Source organism: Chlorocebus sabaeus, chromosome 23, assembly GCF_047675955.1.
Source record: "Chlorocebus sabaeus isolate Y175 chromosome 23, mChlSab1.0.hap1, whole genome shotgun sequence".
Taxonomy (NCBI): domain Eukaryota; kingdom Metazoa; phylum Chordata; class Mammalia; order Primates; family Cercopithecidae; genus Chlorocebus; species Chlorocebus sabaeus.
Window position 1 is genome coordinate 73,042,073 of NC_132926.1, and position 20,721 is coordinate 73,062,793.

Here is a 20,721-nt window from a genome sequence, read left to right on the forward strand (position 1 = left end):
ACAGAACTGCTTATGTGAATTTCAGGCTTTTCTTGTAACATCATTCATAAAGCAATGCTTAAACAGTTATTTGGGGACAAAATCATTTAAAGCTTTGATTCTTTTTGTTGTTCCAAGTAAACTGAAAAATAATACTCTAATTATTAATTGAAAAACTGAATTACACAAAGATTCACTGATACATGTAGACGTATTCTTAAGTTTTAGGAATTAGGCATTGTAAAGATTTCTAACTTTCCTGAAAAAATGCTGTAAAATCTCATTAATTGGCATTAATTTGTAAAAATGCCCTGTCTTATTTGTAAAATAATAATTTATTGCTTTAAACTACATATATTATAATATTCTTTTACAAAAAAATCCTTAACGACTAAAAGCATTGCTTCAGCAAATAGGTAAGATCTAATTTATAATTAGTATTTCAACAATTTAAAATAAATTTGATAAAATGAAATATGCAGCACCATTTTGTAAAAATATATAAAGTATTATCACCATTGAATAAATGGACACAAGAGCAGAGCCTGAAGGTGCCAGAAAGAAATTGATTCTCTTAAGCTACACTATACACTACCTCGGAAACATTATGTATTCATTAAACAAAACTTCTCTTCAATGATTATGAAATATGAAACTCCAGATGATCACAAATTTTTTTTTTTTTTTTTTTTTTTTTTGAGATGGAGTCTTGCACTATTACCAGGATGGAGTGCAGTGGCACGATCTCGGCTCACTGCAACCTCCACCTCCTGGGTTCAAACGATTCTCCCACCTCAGCCTCCTGAGTAGCGGGGCGATTACAGGCATACACCACCACACCCAGTTAATTTCTTTTTTTTTTTTGTATTTTAGTAGAGATGGGGTTTCACCATGTTGGCCAGGATGGTCTCGATCTCCTGACCCTGTGATCCACCCACCTTGGCCTCCCAAAGTGCTGGGTTATAGGCATGAGCCACTGTGCCTGGCCAAGTCTTTTAAATAACCATTTCCAAAACCGCACGGTAACGGAAATATTATAAACCACACTCAGTGAACAAAAGATTTACTAGATAAGATATTCAAAAGCCAAACAAAAGGAAAACTTTTCAGAAGTTCCTTTGAAAGAACACATATGCCAGATACTTATCAAGAATCACGAAGCAAGAAAGGGAATTTAACAGGGTCCTTGGTACATATGCTGAGATCCTTATAGCTAGGACAGTGAAGGAGAGCAAGGATTCATAATTCACAATTCACAAAGTGATGTGTAGATTAATATGGCTCAATATTAATAACCACAATAGTTTAATTTTAATATGTAATAGTAATCACCACAGTTGTTTAAATACTTCATATTCATTTCTACATTTACCATATTCTCAGACACAGTCTTTTTTTTTTGGCTATGGAGACATATGAATCCACTTAATCAAATCATACCATTTAGAATCACATAAAGTAAAAATTACTAAAATATCAGCTATAGCATAATTATAATAATTCTATAAGTTACCCACAGGAAATGCCAAGGATATAGCTCAGACTTTTTTAACCTTGGCACTTTTCATATTTTGATCTGGATAATTTTGTGCTGGTAATGTGAAGGGAGGGGGCTGTTCTGTGCATTCTAAGAGGTTCTATGTATCACCAATCTCTACCCACTAGATGTCAAAAGCACCCATTGATTGTGACAATCAGTGTCTGGAGATACTACCAAATGTCCCAGGTATGTGGGTGGGGGGTGCTGGGTAGGGTGTCATGGGTGGGGAATGACCACTTGGTGAGAACCACCAACATACATAGATAGATAGATGAATAGATAGATAATAGAAAAAAGAAAGAGAAAGAAAGAGGAAGAGAGAGAAAAGAAAGAGGAATAGAGAAGGAGAAGGAGGAGAAAGAAAGAGAAAGAAAGAGAAAGAGAAAGAGAAAGAGAAAGGAAGGAAGGAAGGAAGGAAGGAAGGAAGGAAGGAAGGAAGGAAGGAAGGAAGGAAGGAAGGAAGGCAGGCAGGCAGGCAAGGAGGGAGGAAGGGAGGGAGGGAGGGAGGGAGGGGAAGGGAAAGAAAGGGGAGAAGAAGGAGAGAGGAAAGAGGAAGGAAAGGAGAGAAGAGAAGGAAGAGGAGAGGAGAGGAGAGGAAACGAAAGGAAAGGAGAGAAGAAAGACTTTATACTAGGCATTCTTAAACAGCTAATACAACTATGAAATAAATGAATTTCAAGTTGGTGAATTTGAATGTATTTATTGTAGTTTAAGGATCACATTTATGAGCAGAAAAAAACTTCTTAAACTAAATCAATATTTTGTATTTTAAAAGCAATAAATACACCAGCAATCTCAGATAAGATTCTACTTTACTTAAGACGAAAAAAATTAATAAATAGCTTTCTTCTTATTGTTTACTTCTCTCTTAAGAATAAGACCCTACCTTCCTGCTGTCTCCCAGGAATAAAAACAACTGCAGTCTTTCCTTTCAGTTTTGAAGGCAAGAGAAGAACTTTTTCCTCTGACTCTACAGGTGGTTCCTGAAAGTGCTCTCCAGGTGACCTGAGGTGACTGACAAGTCTATTTTGCATTTACAAACAAGTTTAATAGGACCTGCATATTAACAAGAGTAATAATGTGTTATAGCAAATTGGAGTAATTTGTGTATTCACTTATTACCTAGACACTACTCTTCCAAGTTTCTCATTGGATTATTCTTTAGCTTACCATAGATGTAACTGATCGTGCATCTTCTTCATAATTTACTACTGGAGGTGGCTCTTTCCCATCATTTTCTTGCACTTTTTGCTCTAGTAATTCCTTCTGTGCTGAAAACTTTGCTTCAGTGCATCTCAGCTGCTGGACTGACTGCTTCAGTTCTTCAAGTGCCTGTTTTTGGCTTAGCAGAAGTACAATACTAAAAGAGAATAAATTAAATATAAATGATTTCAACTTCATTAAGAAGACATTAAGGAAACCTCATATATGTAAATTATGCTTTTCTTTGATTTCATTTTTATAAGAGCATTTTAGAATAATAAAAAATATGAAACTAAGCAGATTTTAAGTTATCACAGTATTTATTACATGCTAGCATTAACAAAATGGAAGTGTTTGGAGTCAAATCCAAATTCAAGATGCTTTCAAATATATTATGATCCATGACATTCATTTTATTTTAGCTAAACCATATACCTCACAGAGTAGACACTTAGGTCCAGAGATGTAGGGCCTAGAATGAATTAAAATAACAGAAGCAGAATCTTAAATTTACCTTAAGTATCAAAGGCAATATAGCTAGGGTCAGATCTGTGCCTAGGGTAAAATAAATAAAATCAAGGTGACAGTCTGGATACCAAGCTTGTGTATATGTTGTGAGGGATGTGTGTCTGGAGGCAGGTGAAGCTACAGTGACAAGGACTAAGGGCTAAGATGTAATTGGGGGAACGAGTAAAACAAAGGGCCCCAAATCTTTCCAACATCTCCAATACAAAGACAGTAGACTTTCCCATCCCTCCTTTAGAGTACAAGGCCACAGGTTGTCTTACTGTAAGTTTTTAACCCTTGGAGGCTGCCTTCAATGATAATTTCAAACTCATTCACCCACATTGAAGTAAACAGGTAAACAGGTAGTGGTGGTAGACACTTCTGGAAATAGCCCACACTACACATTACAATAATTCCCAAAAAGGACTGTGCCATGCACCGCTGAAAGTAAGTTATTAGTATGTAAGAGACAATAGATTATAAATTAGAGAAAATGTCAAAATCAGAACATAAGGTCAGAAAATATCTTCTTAAATTGAAACTATAAGGCTCAACATAAACTGAATAAATATTCACAGGCAAAAATAACCACACTAAGAGAGATTTATTTATAAATACGATGCTGGTCAATATTTTGAAAACTAAATTCAAATTTAATTGAGCAGGGTGCAACCTCAATGACTGTTATAAAGAAAGCTGTAATCTCCTTATTGTAACAAGTTTCAGGTGAGTGTCCTAATAAACAGAAGAGAAAAAAGTATAAGAAAAGTAAAACTAATGAGTAAGAACATTTATAAGAGACCTAGTAATATCCAGAAGACAGACCTCTCCAGTGGAATTCAATAAATGGTAATCAGCATTTACATCATTATCATTCAACAGTCTGTGATCTGTGTTCTAAATCCACACAGACTTCGTGATAAATTCATGCTGTTTTATTTATTAGTTGGTAACTTCTTTTTAATAATAAATTGGCATTTCTGAGTTCTCAGTAATCTCTTGAGAGAAAGTTGATTTTTTAAAAGAATCACTTTTGTGGCAGCATGATTTATAAAGACATGTACACATGTATGTTTACTGTGGCACTATTCACAATAGCAAAGACTTGGAACCAACCCAAATGTCTATCGATGATAGAATGGATTAAGAAAATGTGGCACATATATGGCATGGAATATTATGCAGCCATAAAAAAAGATGAGTTCACAGAGACATAGATGAAGCTGGAAACCATCATTCTCAGCAAACTATCACAAGGACAAAAAAACAAACACCGCATGCTCTCACTCACAGGTGGGAATTGAACAATGAGAACATTTGAACACAGGAAGGGGAACATCACACACCGGGGCCTGTTGTGGGGTGGGGGGAGGGAGGAGGGATAGCATTAGGAGATATACCTAATGTAAATGATGAGTTAATGGGTGCAGCACACCAACATGGCACATGTATATATATGTAACAAACCTGCACGTTGTGCACATGTACCCTAGAACTTAAAGTATAATAATAATAATAATAATAATAATAAAAGAATCACTTTTGTGAACATAAATTTATAAGGACCAGGTCCTGGAAAAGACTGCACCCATTAAGTACTTAAAGCTTCCAGAGGATTTTCTCTTTGCATCTCCTAGCTACAAGGAAAAAAAAAAAAAAAAAAAACTCCAACAATGACAACGATACAAGACATAATTTAAAACATTCAAGGTAAAGTGGAAAAATACATTCTCATGTACATCCAGAATATCAGTCACATAAAGGTGAATGATTTCAAAAATGTGAGCAAAATCAACAGGGAGGTATACTTCAAAATAATAATATTCTAAAGTAATATTGTTACAGTAATTTTACACAAACAAATTTCATAAAGACTACCAGGAAAAATAAAAAAAAAAAAATTAAAAGAATAAAAATAAACTTTGCAAAATGAAATCAGAAATGACAAGGCACAAGGCAAGTAAATATTAACTGAACATCTAAATATAATTCAAAAACATGTATTTATGGAAGTAAATAATATACATTTTACTCTCTTAAACCTATGGTCAGCTGAACAATGTCCCCCAAAAGATAACCACATCCTTATGCCCAAAACCTGCAGTGTTTGTCAGCTTATATGGCAAATAAACTTTTCAGATATGATTAAGTTAAGGGTGTTGAGATGTCGGATTATCCTATATTATCTAGGTAAGCCTAGTGTAATCATAAGAATACTTACAAGAAGGAGGCAAGATGAACAATGTCAGAAAAGGTGATGTGAAAATGGAAACGATGTAAGAAAAGGCAGTGTAACTTGAGACAGAGTGAAGTAATGAGGATAGCCTTTAGAAACTGGAAAAGGCAAAGGAAGCAAATTCTCCCCTAGAATGTCCAGAAAAACCAGCCCTACAAACACCATAGTTTTAGGCCAGTAAAACCGATTCTGACTTGTGACCTCCAGAATTATAAGAGAATAAATCTGTGTTGCTTTAAGCTACTGTATTTGCGGCAATTTGCTACAGCAGCAAGACAATAGTGATACAAACTCTGATAGATGCCATATCCATTTTATGTTTATTTAAAAGGAAAAGATTAAAACATTTTAAAAAGTTAAAATTTTGAAAAAAGATTTCAAGTCATATATATTTCTCAAGTTTAGAGAAACAGCTTAATTTTAACAAATGACTTCTCGTGATGTTTCCAATCTCTATGCCTTACTGTTATTTCACCTTTATTTTACCCTGGATAATAAACAGGATCTTCCAAAATGATTCTAAAACATTTGTATAATTTTTTAAAATCACTAAAAACTGATTCTCTAACTACAGCAATACATTTTCTCTAATCCTCACTGGGAACCTGAATAGCCCCTGATATGATTTGGCTGTGTCCCCACCCAAATCTCAAACTGTAGCTCCCATAATTCCCACATGTCATGAGAGGGGCCTGCTGGGAGGTAATTGAATCATGATAGTGGGTCTTTTCTGTGCTGTTCTCGTGGCAGTACATAAGTCTCATGAGATCTGGTGGTTTCATAAGGAGGGATCCCCTGCACATGCTCTCTCTCTTGCCTGCTGCCATGTAAGATGTGTCTTGCTTCCCCTGCACCTTCCACCATGAGTGTGAGGCCTCCCCAGCCATGTGGAACTGTGAGTCTAAACCTCTTTCCTTTCCCCTGCCCTCTTTCCAGTCCATCCCATGGCACGTGCACCACGCTCTTCTATTCTTTTTTCAAGTCAGTTGTGGAACTCAAGAATGACCTGAGCATCTGTGGAACACTCCATTCTGTGGATCAGTATCTCAACATCAAACTAACTAATATCAGTGTCACAGACCCTGAGAAATATCCTCACATGTTATCAGTGAAGAACTGCCTCATTCAGGGCTCAGTGGTTCCATACACGCAGTTGCCAGCAGACGAGATACACAAACAGTTGCTACAGGATGCGGCAAGGAAGGAACCCCTGCCGCAGAAACAGTGATGGCTCCTCCTCCTCTTCCCCTTCCTCTTTCACTGGTGACCCCAAGTCCCAGCCTGAACCCCTAATGCCCAATACTTGAAGAGGTTTTATTTGTTTTTTAACTAATGATGATTTTGTGGGGTTTTTTAAGGGATGAGCGGATGAGAGGAATAATAGAGAACAGCTATTCTCTGTTGAGAAGGTGAGAAAAAGTAGGCTGGGAAACTTCAAAGCCTTCCAATCCCCAGCACCTGCCTTTCTCACTACTTCCCTGGAGATAGTGGTAGAGTTTCCTAGGTCTTTCCAGGGTAGCATGTGATTCATTTGGGGATGGAAGGAATCTGTCCCACATCGGGAATAAAATTTATGATGCAGGGAAAAACAAAACAAAACAAAACTCTTTCCTTTATAAATTACCCAACCTTGGGTACGTCTTTATTAACAACATGAAAACAGACGAATACAGCCCCCTGCCAGTTTTATTTATTATTTAAATATCTGTTCGTGGAGTCCTCCACTGCAAGTAGGAACGCTTTCCTTAAAAGATGACTATTTGTTTGTTTTTATGCTCTTAGAACCACCCAAGATCAAGTTCTTATGACCATAAGGCCTTTTTTTCCTTTCTCTTTGCTTGTCCCACACAGTTGCCTTTAGTCTTGTTGCTGTTAGTCATTCAGTCGCTCACACAAATATGGGGGGAGACTTATGGGGACACTGTCACCTTGAATGCTGAACATGCTGTCTATGGGATTTTTTTGTTCTTATTGTTGTTTCCACGTGGTATCCTCATTACTATGTCTGCTTCTGTGAGACATTTTGGCCGGATTATAAAACTACATCACAAGACCTCCTACTTCTACAAAGATAGAATGTACTGACTCTGCAGAAAAGAGTTAACATAGATTTAAACATAAAATCTCAAACTATTAAACTTTTAGAAAAAAAAAATAAAGAAGAAAACCTTTGAGATCCAGGACTAATAGCATATACTGACTCTGCAGAAAAGAGTTAACATATAGATTTAAATGTAAAATCTCAAACTATTAAGCTTTTAGAAAAAAACAAACAGAAGAAAATCTTTGAGATCTAGGACTAGGCAAAGACTTCTTAGACTTAACACCAAAGCACCAACCACAAACCTTAAAAGAAATAGAATGGACTTTTTTTTTTTTTATTGCTAGTCAAGTGCAGTAGTGAGAATGGGAGAAGGAGTAAAACAAGGCGCTCAATCTATAACTGACTGAACAATCAATTGAGTTATCCATTACCTTCAGACCAGACTAAAATGGACTTCTTCAAAATTAAAAAATTTTGTTCTATGAAAGACCCTGTCTCTTGAGAAGATGAAAAGACAAGGCACAGACTGGGAGAAATGTCAAAGAAATAGAATATATGAAGAACTAGAATACAAAGGTCTAGAATATATAAAGAGTGCAAGAGTAACAAAACAAAACAAGCAAACATCCAATTAGAAAATGCACGAAAGAGTTGAACAGGTATTTCACTAAAACAGGATACACCAATGACAAACCAGTACATTGAAAAGATGTTCCAGAACATCATTCATTAGGGAAATGCATATTAAAACAACAATGAAATATCACTACACATCTTTTAGAATGGCTCAAATACAACATAGTGAAAAAGTGACAATACCAAATGCTGGCAAGGATGAGAAAAAAAAAGGGATCACTCACACATTGCTGTTGGAAACGTGTAATAGTACAAACTAAACTAATGCAATTACCATACAATTAGCAACTGTGATCCTAGGCAGTTACCCCAGAAAAATTATAACTTATGTTCACATAAAAACCTATACATAAATGTTTGGAGACCTTTATTTGTAGTAGCCCCAAACTAGAAACAAACCAGACGTCCTTCAAAGTATGAATGATTAGACAAATTGTGGTATATCCATACTGTTAGGGGTTGAATTGTATCCCCCAGGAAGATATGCTCAAGTCCTAATGCCTGAAAACTCAGAATGTGACCTCATTTGGAAACAGGGTCGTTTCAGATGTAGTTAAGATTAGATCATACAGGAGTAGGATAGTCCATTAATGGAAAAGACTGTTGCCCTTATAAAAAGAGGAATATCTGGATACAGAGAAGAGACACACAGGCAGAGGATCATATGGAGACACAGGCAGAGACTAGAGTAAAGCTTCTACACACCAAGAATGTCAAGGATTGTCAGCTATCACCAGAAGCTAGGAGACAGGCATGAAACAGATTCTCCTTTGGAGTTCTCAGTAGGAACCAACACTGCCAACACCTCATTACATACTTTTACCCTCCAGAACTGAGAAAGAATAAATTTAATAAATAAAATTATGTTGCTTTAAGCTGCCCACTGTGCAGTATTTTATTACAGCAGCCCTAAGAAACTGATACACATACCACGGAACACTGTACTACTCAACAGTAAAAAGGAATGAAAGTAGCTGGATGGATCTCTGAAGAATTATGCTGAGTAAAAAGCCAATGCCAAAAGGTTACATACAACATGACTCCATTTATATAACATTCTTGAAAAACCAGACTAATGGTTTTTAGGGGTTAGTAAGGAGCTAGATGGACCGAAGGAAGTGTGGCTATGAAAGTACAACATGAGAGATCCTTGCAGTGATGGAAGTGCTCTGTATCTTAACTGTATCAATGTCAGTATCTGGGTTGTGATATTATTTTATGGTTTTACAAGATGCTACCATTGAGGGAAACTGAATATAGGGTACACGGGATCTCTCTGTATTATTTCTAACAACTAAATGTCAATCCATAATGATTTCAAAATGAAAAAATTATTTAAAAAATATGTATCACCGCTGCTACATCATGTTTCCTCTGGTGAGGTGAGGAAATTTCTTCATTTTTTATTTTTGTAGGTACATAATAGGTATATATATTTATGAAGTACATGAGATATTTTGATAAAAGCACATGATGTGTTATAATCACATCAGGTAAAGGGGGTACCTCAAGCATTTATCATTTGTGTTACAAACTATCCTATTATACTCTTCTGGTTATTTTAAAATGTATATTGACTACAGTTACCGTGTTGTGCTATCAAATAGCACAACAATAGAATAGGTCTCATTCATTTGCCCAGCACTTCCCACTACCCTTCCCAGCCTCTGGTAACCAACCTTCTACTCTCTATCTACAGGAATTCAAATGTTTTAATTTTTAGTTCCTACAAATAAGTGAGAACATGCAAAGTTTGTCTTTCTGTGCCTGGCTTATTTCACTTCACATAATGCTTCATATAATGACCTCCAGTGCCATCCATGTTGAAAATGACAGGATCTCATTCATTTTTTAATGGCTGAATAGTAGTCCATTTTGTACAGGTACCACATTTCCTTTGTCTGTTGATGGACACTTAGGTTGCTTCCGACTCTTGACTATTGTGAATAGTGCTGCAATAAACATGGGAGTGTAAATATCTCTTGAATATATTGACTTCCCTTCTTTTGAGTATATACTTAGCAGTGAGATTCCTGGATGGCATGGTAGCTCTATTTTTAGTTTTTTCAGGTACCTCCAAACTGTTTTCCACAGTGGTTATACTAACTGAGGTGAGATTTTTATCCTCTCATATGTCTTGAGCTCCTAACTAAATAATTTGTTTTGGAGGAAGGTCTTTTTTATTCCCCTTCAGGACTTGAAAGTTTCTACTGTATTATACCATGCTGGCAATCAGTTAGACGATATCGTAATACCAAGAATAAGATTAAAGTGTAAATTTCCTCATTTTGATTTTTAGTGGTTTTTAAGGACGAGTCTTGCAGGGGGTGTATGCCTCTAGTCCTAACATTTAAAAATCAACATGTCTGATCATGAAATCAATTAGAAAAATTCACTTCTTCCAGTTAATCCCATTTCAGCCTTTATCCATGACATAATCTCTCATATATGAACATGTTCCTTTTGTTCAGTAATTACTGAAAAAAATGTATTGCTGGTCTCACTATGTAAAATACTATACAATTATGTTTATAATACCACTGAGCAAACATGCAATACATACCTCAGTAAGTAGAAATTATAGTAAATGTATGATTATTTAGTACAAGATGCATAGGAGGCCATAAATAAATTTAAAACGTGGAAGCTTCCAGGACCCTTGCATGTGCTACTTCCTATCTCTGAACACTCTTTCCGTGCATTCTTCACATGCAGGGTATCTTCTGCCCATCTCCTAGGAGACCTCTGATCATCTTTCTTAAGTAGCTGTTCCTCTGTTCTATCTGAACCCTTATTTCATAGCAATGATCATAACTGGTAATTATTTTAATTTTGTATTGGTTTCCTCCACAAAAGTGTAAGTTTCATGAGCCATGTGACCATATGTGTCTTACCTCTCACTGCATTCACAGCATCTGGTAGACGCACAATCAACATTGTTGAATGAATTCCCTATTTACATAGCACATTTTTTTTTAAATCGCATAATTCAAAAACTCTGAGCCAAAGGAAAAAAAGAAAGGTTCCTGAATTTCAAAATTAGAACACTTTTCTAGATTATTAAGTCTTACCTTTACCAGAAGCTAGATGTGACACTTCGCAAGTCTCTTAAAATTTCTGGACCTCAAGATGTCACATTATTTGAAAGGCAGTGAGGCTAAATCAAATGATCTCTTAAGATTCTGCATGGCTCTATGATTTTATAATATATAAGGTATTTTTAAATACTAAGTGATAATGGTATAAAACAGGTCAAGACAATACAAAATTAAATAATCATTTTACTTTTTGTAAATCAAACCAAGCATTGAAACCAGCAGTAACATCACTAGCTCTTTATGCCACCAAGTCATAAATGACATATGCTTGGTATTTTTTCCCATAACTTTTTTCTAATACAAAAGTCAAGGACCACAAAACAGGAAAAGATTGGTATTATTTCCATTTGAATAAACAGGCTTTAGAAGTAATGAGTGAAGGTATATATACTAGACTGATACTCTGTGTTGGATTAAAGTATATTTAGTGTATATTATACAATACAAAATTTTAGTGTATTAAATACACTAAATACACCAAGTACACGAAACGTATTTAATTTGGCATATTTAGTGTATTTAATACAATTTTTTTACAAAAATTTCAAATGGTTGGTTTTCCTTTCATTCTATATTTTTTAAATAAAATTCTGCGATAGCTACATTTCAACTAAGAACTGCATTACTCACATAAGCTTGAACTCTGTTTTTGCTAATGTGTCAATTTAAAAATCACATAAAAGCCATTCTTGAAGTTTATTTTTCACTTCATATTATTCAATTATAGGAATCAAAGCTATCAAATGATTTATCATATAATTTATTTTTTCACTGTCATTAGACATTTGAGAGACATAGATATATTAAATTCAAATTATAAAAATTTGGTTTTAGTCTCATATTTTGATACGACAAATACTGTTATTTCTATTAAGTAAACATTCAATATAATTCCATTAATTTAAAAATAAGAATGCAAATATCTAACACAGACTATTTTTGACATTTGGGAAGAAATGTAGTCTTTTTTTTTACTTTCAAGTAACACAGTACATGAAACTAACAAAGTGTTGAGAAGTAAAGATAATGTAAGTTTATTATTATAACTAGATAAAAATTGCTTTTAACTATATATGCATATTTAAACACGTATGTGTAGATATACACACACGTACATAATAAAAGGAAATGTTCAAGAAATATTAAGAAATTAAAATGCAAACATTTGCCCTGGAATCCCTTTCAGAGTATGTGTTTAGCAAAATATGTTAACATACAATTCAAAGGCAAACTTCAACCCTACCAATGTCTGCATTTAATGAAATTTAGCAGTAACTCTTTAGTCATATAAACATACTTAACATTTTCAAGATTATACCTTGATTCTAACAATAAAAACTCCACACTAACAAAGGTTAACAAGAGTTTGGTTAAACAGGTCTCATCCCCTGAAAACCTTGGCATACTTACCCCTGTTAACTTATTCTCTAAAGAATGTAGTTAAAATCATAAGATCAAGCAAATGATATGATCAAAAAGACAAAAGCTATGGAGTCAGCAATTCACGTGTTTTCTACCATTTACTATATATGTGATTGTAGGTAAGTTATCTAAACTCTCAAAGACCTGAACGTAAAACACAGGCTACTATACAACAGGCACAGAAAGATAACAGTCAATGAGTTAACATATATATATTATATGTTTATATACATTATATATATGTTTATATATGTTATATATGTGTGTATATATAAAATATCCAACATAATATATGACACAAAGTAAAACCTCAAGAAATATTACTTTCCATATATCCACTACCCTTCAAGGCTCCTCTCTCATATCCATTCTCATATCCTGATAAATATAAACAGGTAGAGGAACATGGATTATACATCCATTATGTAGATAAAAAGAAAGGCAAAATTCGAGTCAAGAAAATATGCAAAAATTCAAATAATCTCATAACTTCTAGATTAAGGAGCCCTTAAAGATCATCTCCTCCAACAACTTACAGCCAGACATTCTGGTGAAAGGGTTAGCACTTTCAATTTTCTTTCTTTATATCCACTAAATTTTAAAATAGGAGTCAATTTATAGTGTGTGCTTTTGCAAAATTATAAAAAGTAGAACCACTTGGTCATCTATAAACATGTGAAGACATTTATCCACAAACACAGAAAAGCAAAAGTTAATTCTTTTGTTTAGTTTTATATGTGCAATGGGTGATGTTTTATTTTATCATTCAAATAAAATCTTCTGTTAATGCAATACTAAAAATTTGCAGATTTCGTAAAGGAATGATCAGAGTAACTCAAATTTTTCTGTTCTCGCCTTTAAAGGGCTCATTGATTCCCATTTAATGTTTCAATGGACTGAATGTTTGTATGCTACCAAAATTCAAATGTTGAAAACCCCTAACACAATGGTATTAGGAGGTGGGGGCCTTTGGAAGGTAATTAAGCCATGAAGATAGAGCCCTTATCAGTGGGATTAGTGCCATTATAAAAGAGATCCTGGGGAGCTCTTACCCTCTTTCTGCCATGTGAGGATGCAATGAGAAGACAGCAGTCTGCAGTCTGGAAGAGGGTCCTCACAAGAACCCAATCATGCTGGCACCCTGATTTCATACTTACAGCCTCCAAAACTGTGAGAAATAAATTCTGCTCTTTATTAAGTAATCTAGCCTATGGTACATTGTTATAGCAGACCAAACTGACTAAGACAAAAATTTAACACCAAGTTATAATAACAGCTATAGTATAAATGAGAAAAGTAGCCCTCTAAAATTTGATGTGGTATAATAGAATAGGTGATGTTGCCATTCACTGAAATAAAGAATACTAAGACTGAACTAGGTTAGGCTGAATGTGGTTGGGTTGTATGGAGATTTTTAATTCAGCCTTTGGACATGGGGAATTTAGGATACTTCTAAGACATTCAAAAACGCATGTCAAGGGGGCAATTGGTTACATGGCCACAGAGTTCAGAAAATAAATCTGAGAGACAGTAATAAATGGGTCATTTTCAGGAGATCACTTAGGGAAAAAGTTCAGGGAGAGGAGTGAGAGAGCCTAGGGCCATGCCTTCCATAACTCTAAAATGGATTGGCTGAGTGGAGGAGAATGGGTTTGCAACGGAGTGGCCAGAAAGAGAGGAGTAAGATCTGGAATTTTGAGTTCCAAAGGCCAAGGGAAAAGAAAACAAATGAAGTCACTAAATTCAGATACTATTAAGAGGTCAAGTAAGATAGTTTCTAAATTTAGCTAGCAATGTAGACGTCATTGTGATCTTAGAGCTACCCATTTCCATAGCGATAGGGCAAAAAGCCAGACTTTGAAAACTAAGTGGGAACTGAGGAAATGAGCGAGCATAATCACTCTTGGAACAAGTTTGAACTAAGAAGACAGAAAGCAAAGATAGTACTTGGGAAAAAATATGGAGATTTAAGAAGGATTATCTGGGGTGGGTAGGGAAGTGGAGATTGCTTTTCGGAGTCAACATTTAAGTATATTTTAAAAGTGAGCATAAGGACCCAGTTGGGAAGGAAAGGTGAACATAATATATAAATATGTAAAACCTGTGAAAGTAGAAATAATAAAATACCAAAAAAAAAAAAAAAATGCATAAGAAATGAACTTAGGACAAAGAAGTTCCTCTACTGAAGTAAGGAAAGAGAATGAGTACAAATTTGGGTAGGTCTGGAACTCTAATCTCAGAAAAGAAGAAAAATGTCATCCAATGTTTCTAATTTCTTTCAGGGATGTGGATGTCCATCTGCTCACTATGATGAGGGAGATAAGTAATCAGAGATCTGAAATAAGTGAAGGATATATGAAAAGTTGTGCAGAAAGAGCAGGTACAAACCAGAGAAATCCTATATATCACTAATTCCTTGAGAGTCTAGATAAATCAAAGAATATGTGAGAGTATAATAGCAAGAAATATGTAAAGTCTAGTCAGGATTAGAAAAACCACACCAGCAACCACTGTTGTAGATGCAATTAATAAAGGCAGATTAGAAACTTGAAGTTTAGATTAAAATTTAAATTCTTAAGCAGTAGAAAGCCTAATGAAGTCAGTAAAAGAAGAGTATACCAACACAAGTAAAGTCTGTGGACCTAGGAAGATATTTACAAATCCAGAAATCAGCAAGACAAAACAGCACAGCTAATCACTGAGTGATTTTTATCTGTCTTCTAATCAGTCTGCTTCCTTTTAACACAGTAGAGCCTATTTATAGGTAATATTGGTCTGCCACTTTCTTAACGGGAATTCACAATGGGTCTGGTGAAAATGGATATAGGAAAGTAAAGACAGCTTTAACAATGAATTTTCGAAAAATAGTTCAAACTGGTAAAACATTGAGACATATGATCAGGATGCTACATTTACAAAAAGACAAAATCATTTTTCCCAAGGACACTATATTTTTTAAAACCACAGAATCATTTTTCCAGAATCCTAGAAATTAACTATACAAAATTTTACACTTAAAATGAAACTTTCTGTTTCTAGAAATGTTATGTCCATACTGCCAGGTAACTAAAATATTTTTGTAAAACTACAATTAAACATTCTTCCTTCAAATTGTTTCTCTTTTACTCACTCAGATTTCTTCTCACAAGTCTCAGAAGATTCTTCAATTCTCTTCTCTAACTCCGAAACAGCCTCCTCCTTGTTTAAAAGCATCTGCTGTGTTTGCATAAGTTCTTCTGCTAAGGTTTTCAACCTAGAATAAACAGTATTCTCAATATCAATCAACAAATTATGTTCACTTTATACATATCAAAAAAGTATTCCTACATCTTATGTGGCAACGTCCAAAACAGTAGCCACATATAATTTGATTTAAACTAAAGTAAAATTTCAGCTCATTTCAGATGCTAAACAGAAATGTAGTTACTGGCTACCTTACTGGATGGTGGAAAAAAGAATATTTCAATAATCACAGTAAGTACTTGGGCAATACTGGTCTAGAATCTTATTTCACCAAAAAGAAAAAGAGAAGTAGGTAAAGAAAAGAGAAGAAAACAACTTTGGTAGACACTGAGTAAATGATAAGTAGTATTATTTGCAGATGCTATCTCATTTCCTCTTCACAACAGTCTTCTGAGATACATACTATTATTTTAAAGAAATGAAAGTGAGGCTCAGTTATTTGTCATTTTAAATTCATGGTAAGCTATTTCTATTTTCACATATTGTAATAATACTTTAGGAGTATTTTCTGTATAGAATTGAAGACAATTTAACACATACATTAATATGCACTCACAAACCAGATAATTTATGTTTGCATAAAATGCATTGAGTCCTTAATGGAAATATTTCTACCACAAAAACATACATGGTTATCATATCACTTTAAAATTTTTATCTTCAGCTTTTCAAAGCAAGATATGAAACCCAAAAGATAAAACAGAAAATATTAAATAATCTAACTCTATACAAATGTAAATTTATTTGAACTTAAAGAGATCATAAAGTCAAAAGCAAAATTCAGACTGAAGAAATATATGCAGCGCAAATTACAAGAGCCCTTTTTGTGCAGAAAAACTCTTAGAAAAAAGACAAACTAACGTGAAAATGGACAAAAAAATCACAACGGAAGTTCACCATGAAAAAATTAAATGATCAATAAGCATATGACATTATTACAACTTGACTGACTATATAATAAGTTATTTTTCACCTACTAAAATTGACAAGCATGAAAAATACGTGGAATATCCAGTAATAACAATTTTTTTTTAAATGGAAACAATTATACAACACTGATGTGAAAAAAATTGGCACAAATTTTTCAGGGGTCATCTTGGAACTGTCTCTCAAATTTTAAATTAGAAAATTACTTGACCATCTAAAAATGTGTCGTACCAAAACACTTGTACAATATGCACAAAGTCTGTCCATACAAAAATATTTGTTGCAATATTGATTATAAAGCAAAAAACTACAAAATCTTTGAATGCCCTAGTATAGCATACAGTCACTAAAAAAGAATTAGGCACATATATATAAGGTTTTTCTAAGATATAATTTTAAATTAAAAGAAAAGATGTAGCAGAATACATATAGCATTGTTCTAATTATATTAAAATACATATACATGCATATGTTCCATGAACTGAATTGTGACCCCAAAATTCATCTGTTGGGGCTCTAACCCCCAATATAATGGTATCTGGAGATGAAGCCTCTAGGAGGTAATTAGGAATAGATGAAGTCATGAAGGTGGGACCCTCATGATGGGATTAGAGCCCTTAGAAGAAGAAACAGCACAGAACTCACTACCTCTCCTCTCTCTCTCCTCACGTACACAAAGAAGAGGTCACCTGAGGACACAGCAAGAATTACCTATCTACAAGTCAGGAAAAGAGCCCTCACAAGTAACCCAAATCAGTTGACATCTTGATCTTGGACTTCCCAGCCTCCATATCTATGAGAAGTAAATTTCTGTTGTTTCAGCCATCCAGCCTATGATAATCTGTATGACAGTGTGATGTGGTTTGGCTATGTCCCCACCCAAATTTCATCGCAAATTATAACTCCCACAATTCCACAAGTTGCCAGAGGAACCCAGTGGGAGGTAACTGAATCATGGGGACAGGTCTTGCTCATGCTCTTCTCACAATAGTGAATAAATCTCATGAGATCTGATGGTTTTAAAACGAAGAGTTCCCCTGCAGAAACTGTTTTTGCCTGCTGCCATCCATGTAAAATGTGACTGGCTCCTCCTTGCCTTCTACTATGATTGTGAGGCCTCTCCAGCTATGTGGAACTGTAAGTCCATTAAATCCTCTTTTCCTTCCTAGGCTCAGAAGTCTTTATCAACAGCATGAAAACAGACTAATACAGTGCAAACAGACTAATACAATATGTATGTATTTATGTGGTATGTGTTTATATATGAGTATATAGGATAAGAAACAGACAACTACAAACCAAAGTTTTATCCAAACTCTTAAGAGGTGTGGGATTGGAGTAGGGAGTGATTTAAGTCCAAAGAAGTCTTTCATAGTTTACTCCATATATATCAACATTGTTTGAATCTCTTATAACAAGAATAGATTTTTTAGAATCATTAAATAATAAGTAATATAAAGAGAGGCTGAAAAACTATCGTACATAATCAGAAGAATGCTAAATATGGCAATAAAGATTGTTTCATTTTTATTTAGAGTGAAACAACATAATAAATTTCAGTAAGTCTCTGACAGCATTTGATATTAAAGCAAAATAAAAGCAATAATACTTATAATAATGATCGAGAGTCATCAGGGAAAGGTCAGATTGAACATTTTTCTTTAATCATATATATATATTCATAAAAGATTTGTATCAAATCTAGTAAAATTATGTTTTTGAGTATCATGGAGATACAAGCTTCAGTTATTGAGAGAATTCGCTTACATGGAATAGTTCATATTCTGACTATCAGATAAAGAAGAATTACTGTATTAAGATTCAAGATCATTCTCAAGAAAGCTACATTTCAACCACTGGCTCCAACTTCCTTATTAAATAATTATAAACAAGTAAGTAAATAACACATAATGTTTTGCCATTTATCAAACTCTGCCTTACATATAATTTCATTTAATCCAAATGAAAGTTTAGAACACAGAGCCCTACCTCAGAATCTGTCCCAACCACTTTCTGTCACCCATGTCTGGAGGGAACAGAAAAAACAAACAGCTTCTTATCACTGCCCTGACCATGCTACATCAAACCTGAATTTAATAAAAAGCCTTTTCTCTCCTTATCACTTTGTTCTGTTCTATCCTTTGCTTCTTTTCCCTGCACATTTCCCTTATTCTCATTCTCTTCCTGGTTAATCTTCCATTCACCTCTCTTCTCAAATCTTCAGTCATTCATTTAAACAAGTGTTTATTAAGCACATTCCTTCTGTCAGACACTCTGCTAGACAGTAGGGATACAACGATAAACAAGTTTGCCCTCAGGAAATTTACATTCTACTAGACAGACATCAAATAAGAGAAGACAAATGATTTAGAAGAATAAAATTATACAGGGAGGCCAGGAGCAGTGACTCACACCTGGAACCCCAGCACTCTGGGAGGTTGACGGGGGGCGGATCACTTGAGGTCAGGAGTTTGACACCAGCCTGGCCAACATGGTGAAACCTCATCTCTACTACAAATACAAAAATTAGCTGGGTGTGGTGGCAGGCACCTGTAATCCCAGCTACTCAGGAGGCTGAGGCAGGAGAATCGCTTTAATGTGAGAGGCAGAGGTTGCAGTGACCCAAGATCATGCCACTGCACTCCAGCCCAGGTAACAGAGCAAGACTTCATCTCAAATATATAGATACATATTTTTTTATCTCTCTTGCCATATATATATATATTTTTTTTATGTGTATATATATGGAAAGTATTTACTCTTTCTTATCATTATCCCCTTTAAAAAAAAAAACAAATCCTGTAATGTGTAAATTAAGTGAAGAGAAAAACATTTGAGTAATTACAGTTCATGTATAGATGACATAATAAACGCAAGAATAGTTCATAAATTTCAAAGTACAATATTCACCATCATGTTATTACATGTTTCATACACAAATATAATAGTAACAGTTCAAACGAGAACACATAGATACAGGGAGGGGAACAACACACACTGGGGCCTCTGAGGGGAGGGCTGGCAGGGTGAAGGAGAGCATTAGGATATACAGCTAATGCATGCGAGACAATAGCTGGTGATGGGTCGATAGATGCAGCAAACCACCATGGCACACATTATGTATAACAAACCTGCACGTACCGCACATGTATCTGGAACTTAAATAAAATAAAATAACAAAAAATAGTAACAGTTCAAATGGCTTATTCTTTACATTTTTAAATTAAATATTATAATATTATAATGCAAAGCAGTTAAAAGTCATAAAATGACTCTGCCTGGAAAAAATTCACAAAATGACATAATACTTAACATTTATTGAGTACCACGCATAGTTTTAAGTACTTTATAAATAAGCACTTAAATTTATATAATTCTTACAACACCCTTATGATCTCCATTTACATATGAAAAACTGAGGCAGAGAGGTTAAGGCTCTTGTCCAAGGTCACAGAGCTGGTAAGTGGGAAAAGCTGATAATAGAGCCCAGGCAGCTTAAATCCTAAATCCACACCCTTAGCAACTAATATCCTGTCTTAGTAATTACACATTCTAGAATTTATCCTACATATACGCTTTAGAAAGTGTACAAAGATGTAAATACAAGAATGTTTATTGTATAATCACAATAAACAAAGGTAAATGTATCGTGATGCTAATGATGCTTAATTCTCAGGTGCCTCACTTGCATGATCCCTTCCAAGACTCTATACTTAATTTTGTACTTGTAAGTTTGTATAGATTTTCTTAAAGATGCTCCCTACACTCCAATTTTATAAGCTTGGAGTCCCACAAAACCTAGTACCAACTCTGGCAATGGAAAAAACTGGAAATAACCTAAATGCCCATCAATAAATAACAAAACTAAAGAAATTATGTTACATAC

General features: G+C 34.5%; 1 protein-coding gene and 1 pseudogene across 8 annotated transcripts in view; one reads left to right on the forward strand and one right to left on the reverse strand.

Moving 5' to 3' along the window:
* FER (FER tyrosine kinase) overlaps nucleotides 1-20,721 on the reverse strand; it is a 452,292-nt gene that overhangs the window by 294,614 nt on the left and 136,957 nt on the right. For 6 of the 8 annotated variants that reach the window (XM_037984945.2, XM_008014098.3, XM_008014096.3 and 3 more), the window contains 2 exons: nucleotides 15,796-15,918; nucleotides 2,690-2,879 (listed from right to left, as the gene is read on the reverse strand). In XM_037984945.2, the coding sequence (XP_037840873.2) occupies nucleotides 2,690-2,879; nucleotides 15,796-15,918 (313 nt within the window). Of the gene's footprint in view, nucleotides 1-2,404; nucleotides 2,576-2,689; nucleotides 2,880-15,795; nucleotides 15,919-20,721 lie in introns of those variants that run through there. The other 2 variants (XR_005235731.2, XM_037984986.2) reach the window with 2 other exon arrangements.
* On the forward strand, nucleotides 6,153-6,767 carry LOC140709924 (U6 snRNA-associated Sm-like protein LSm2 pseudogene; annotated as a pseudogene).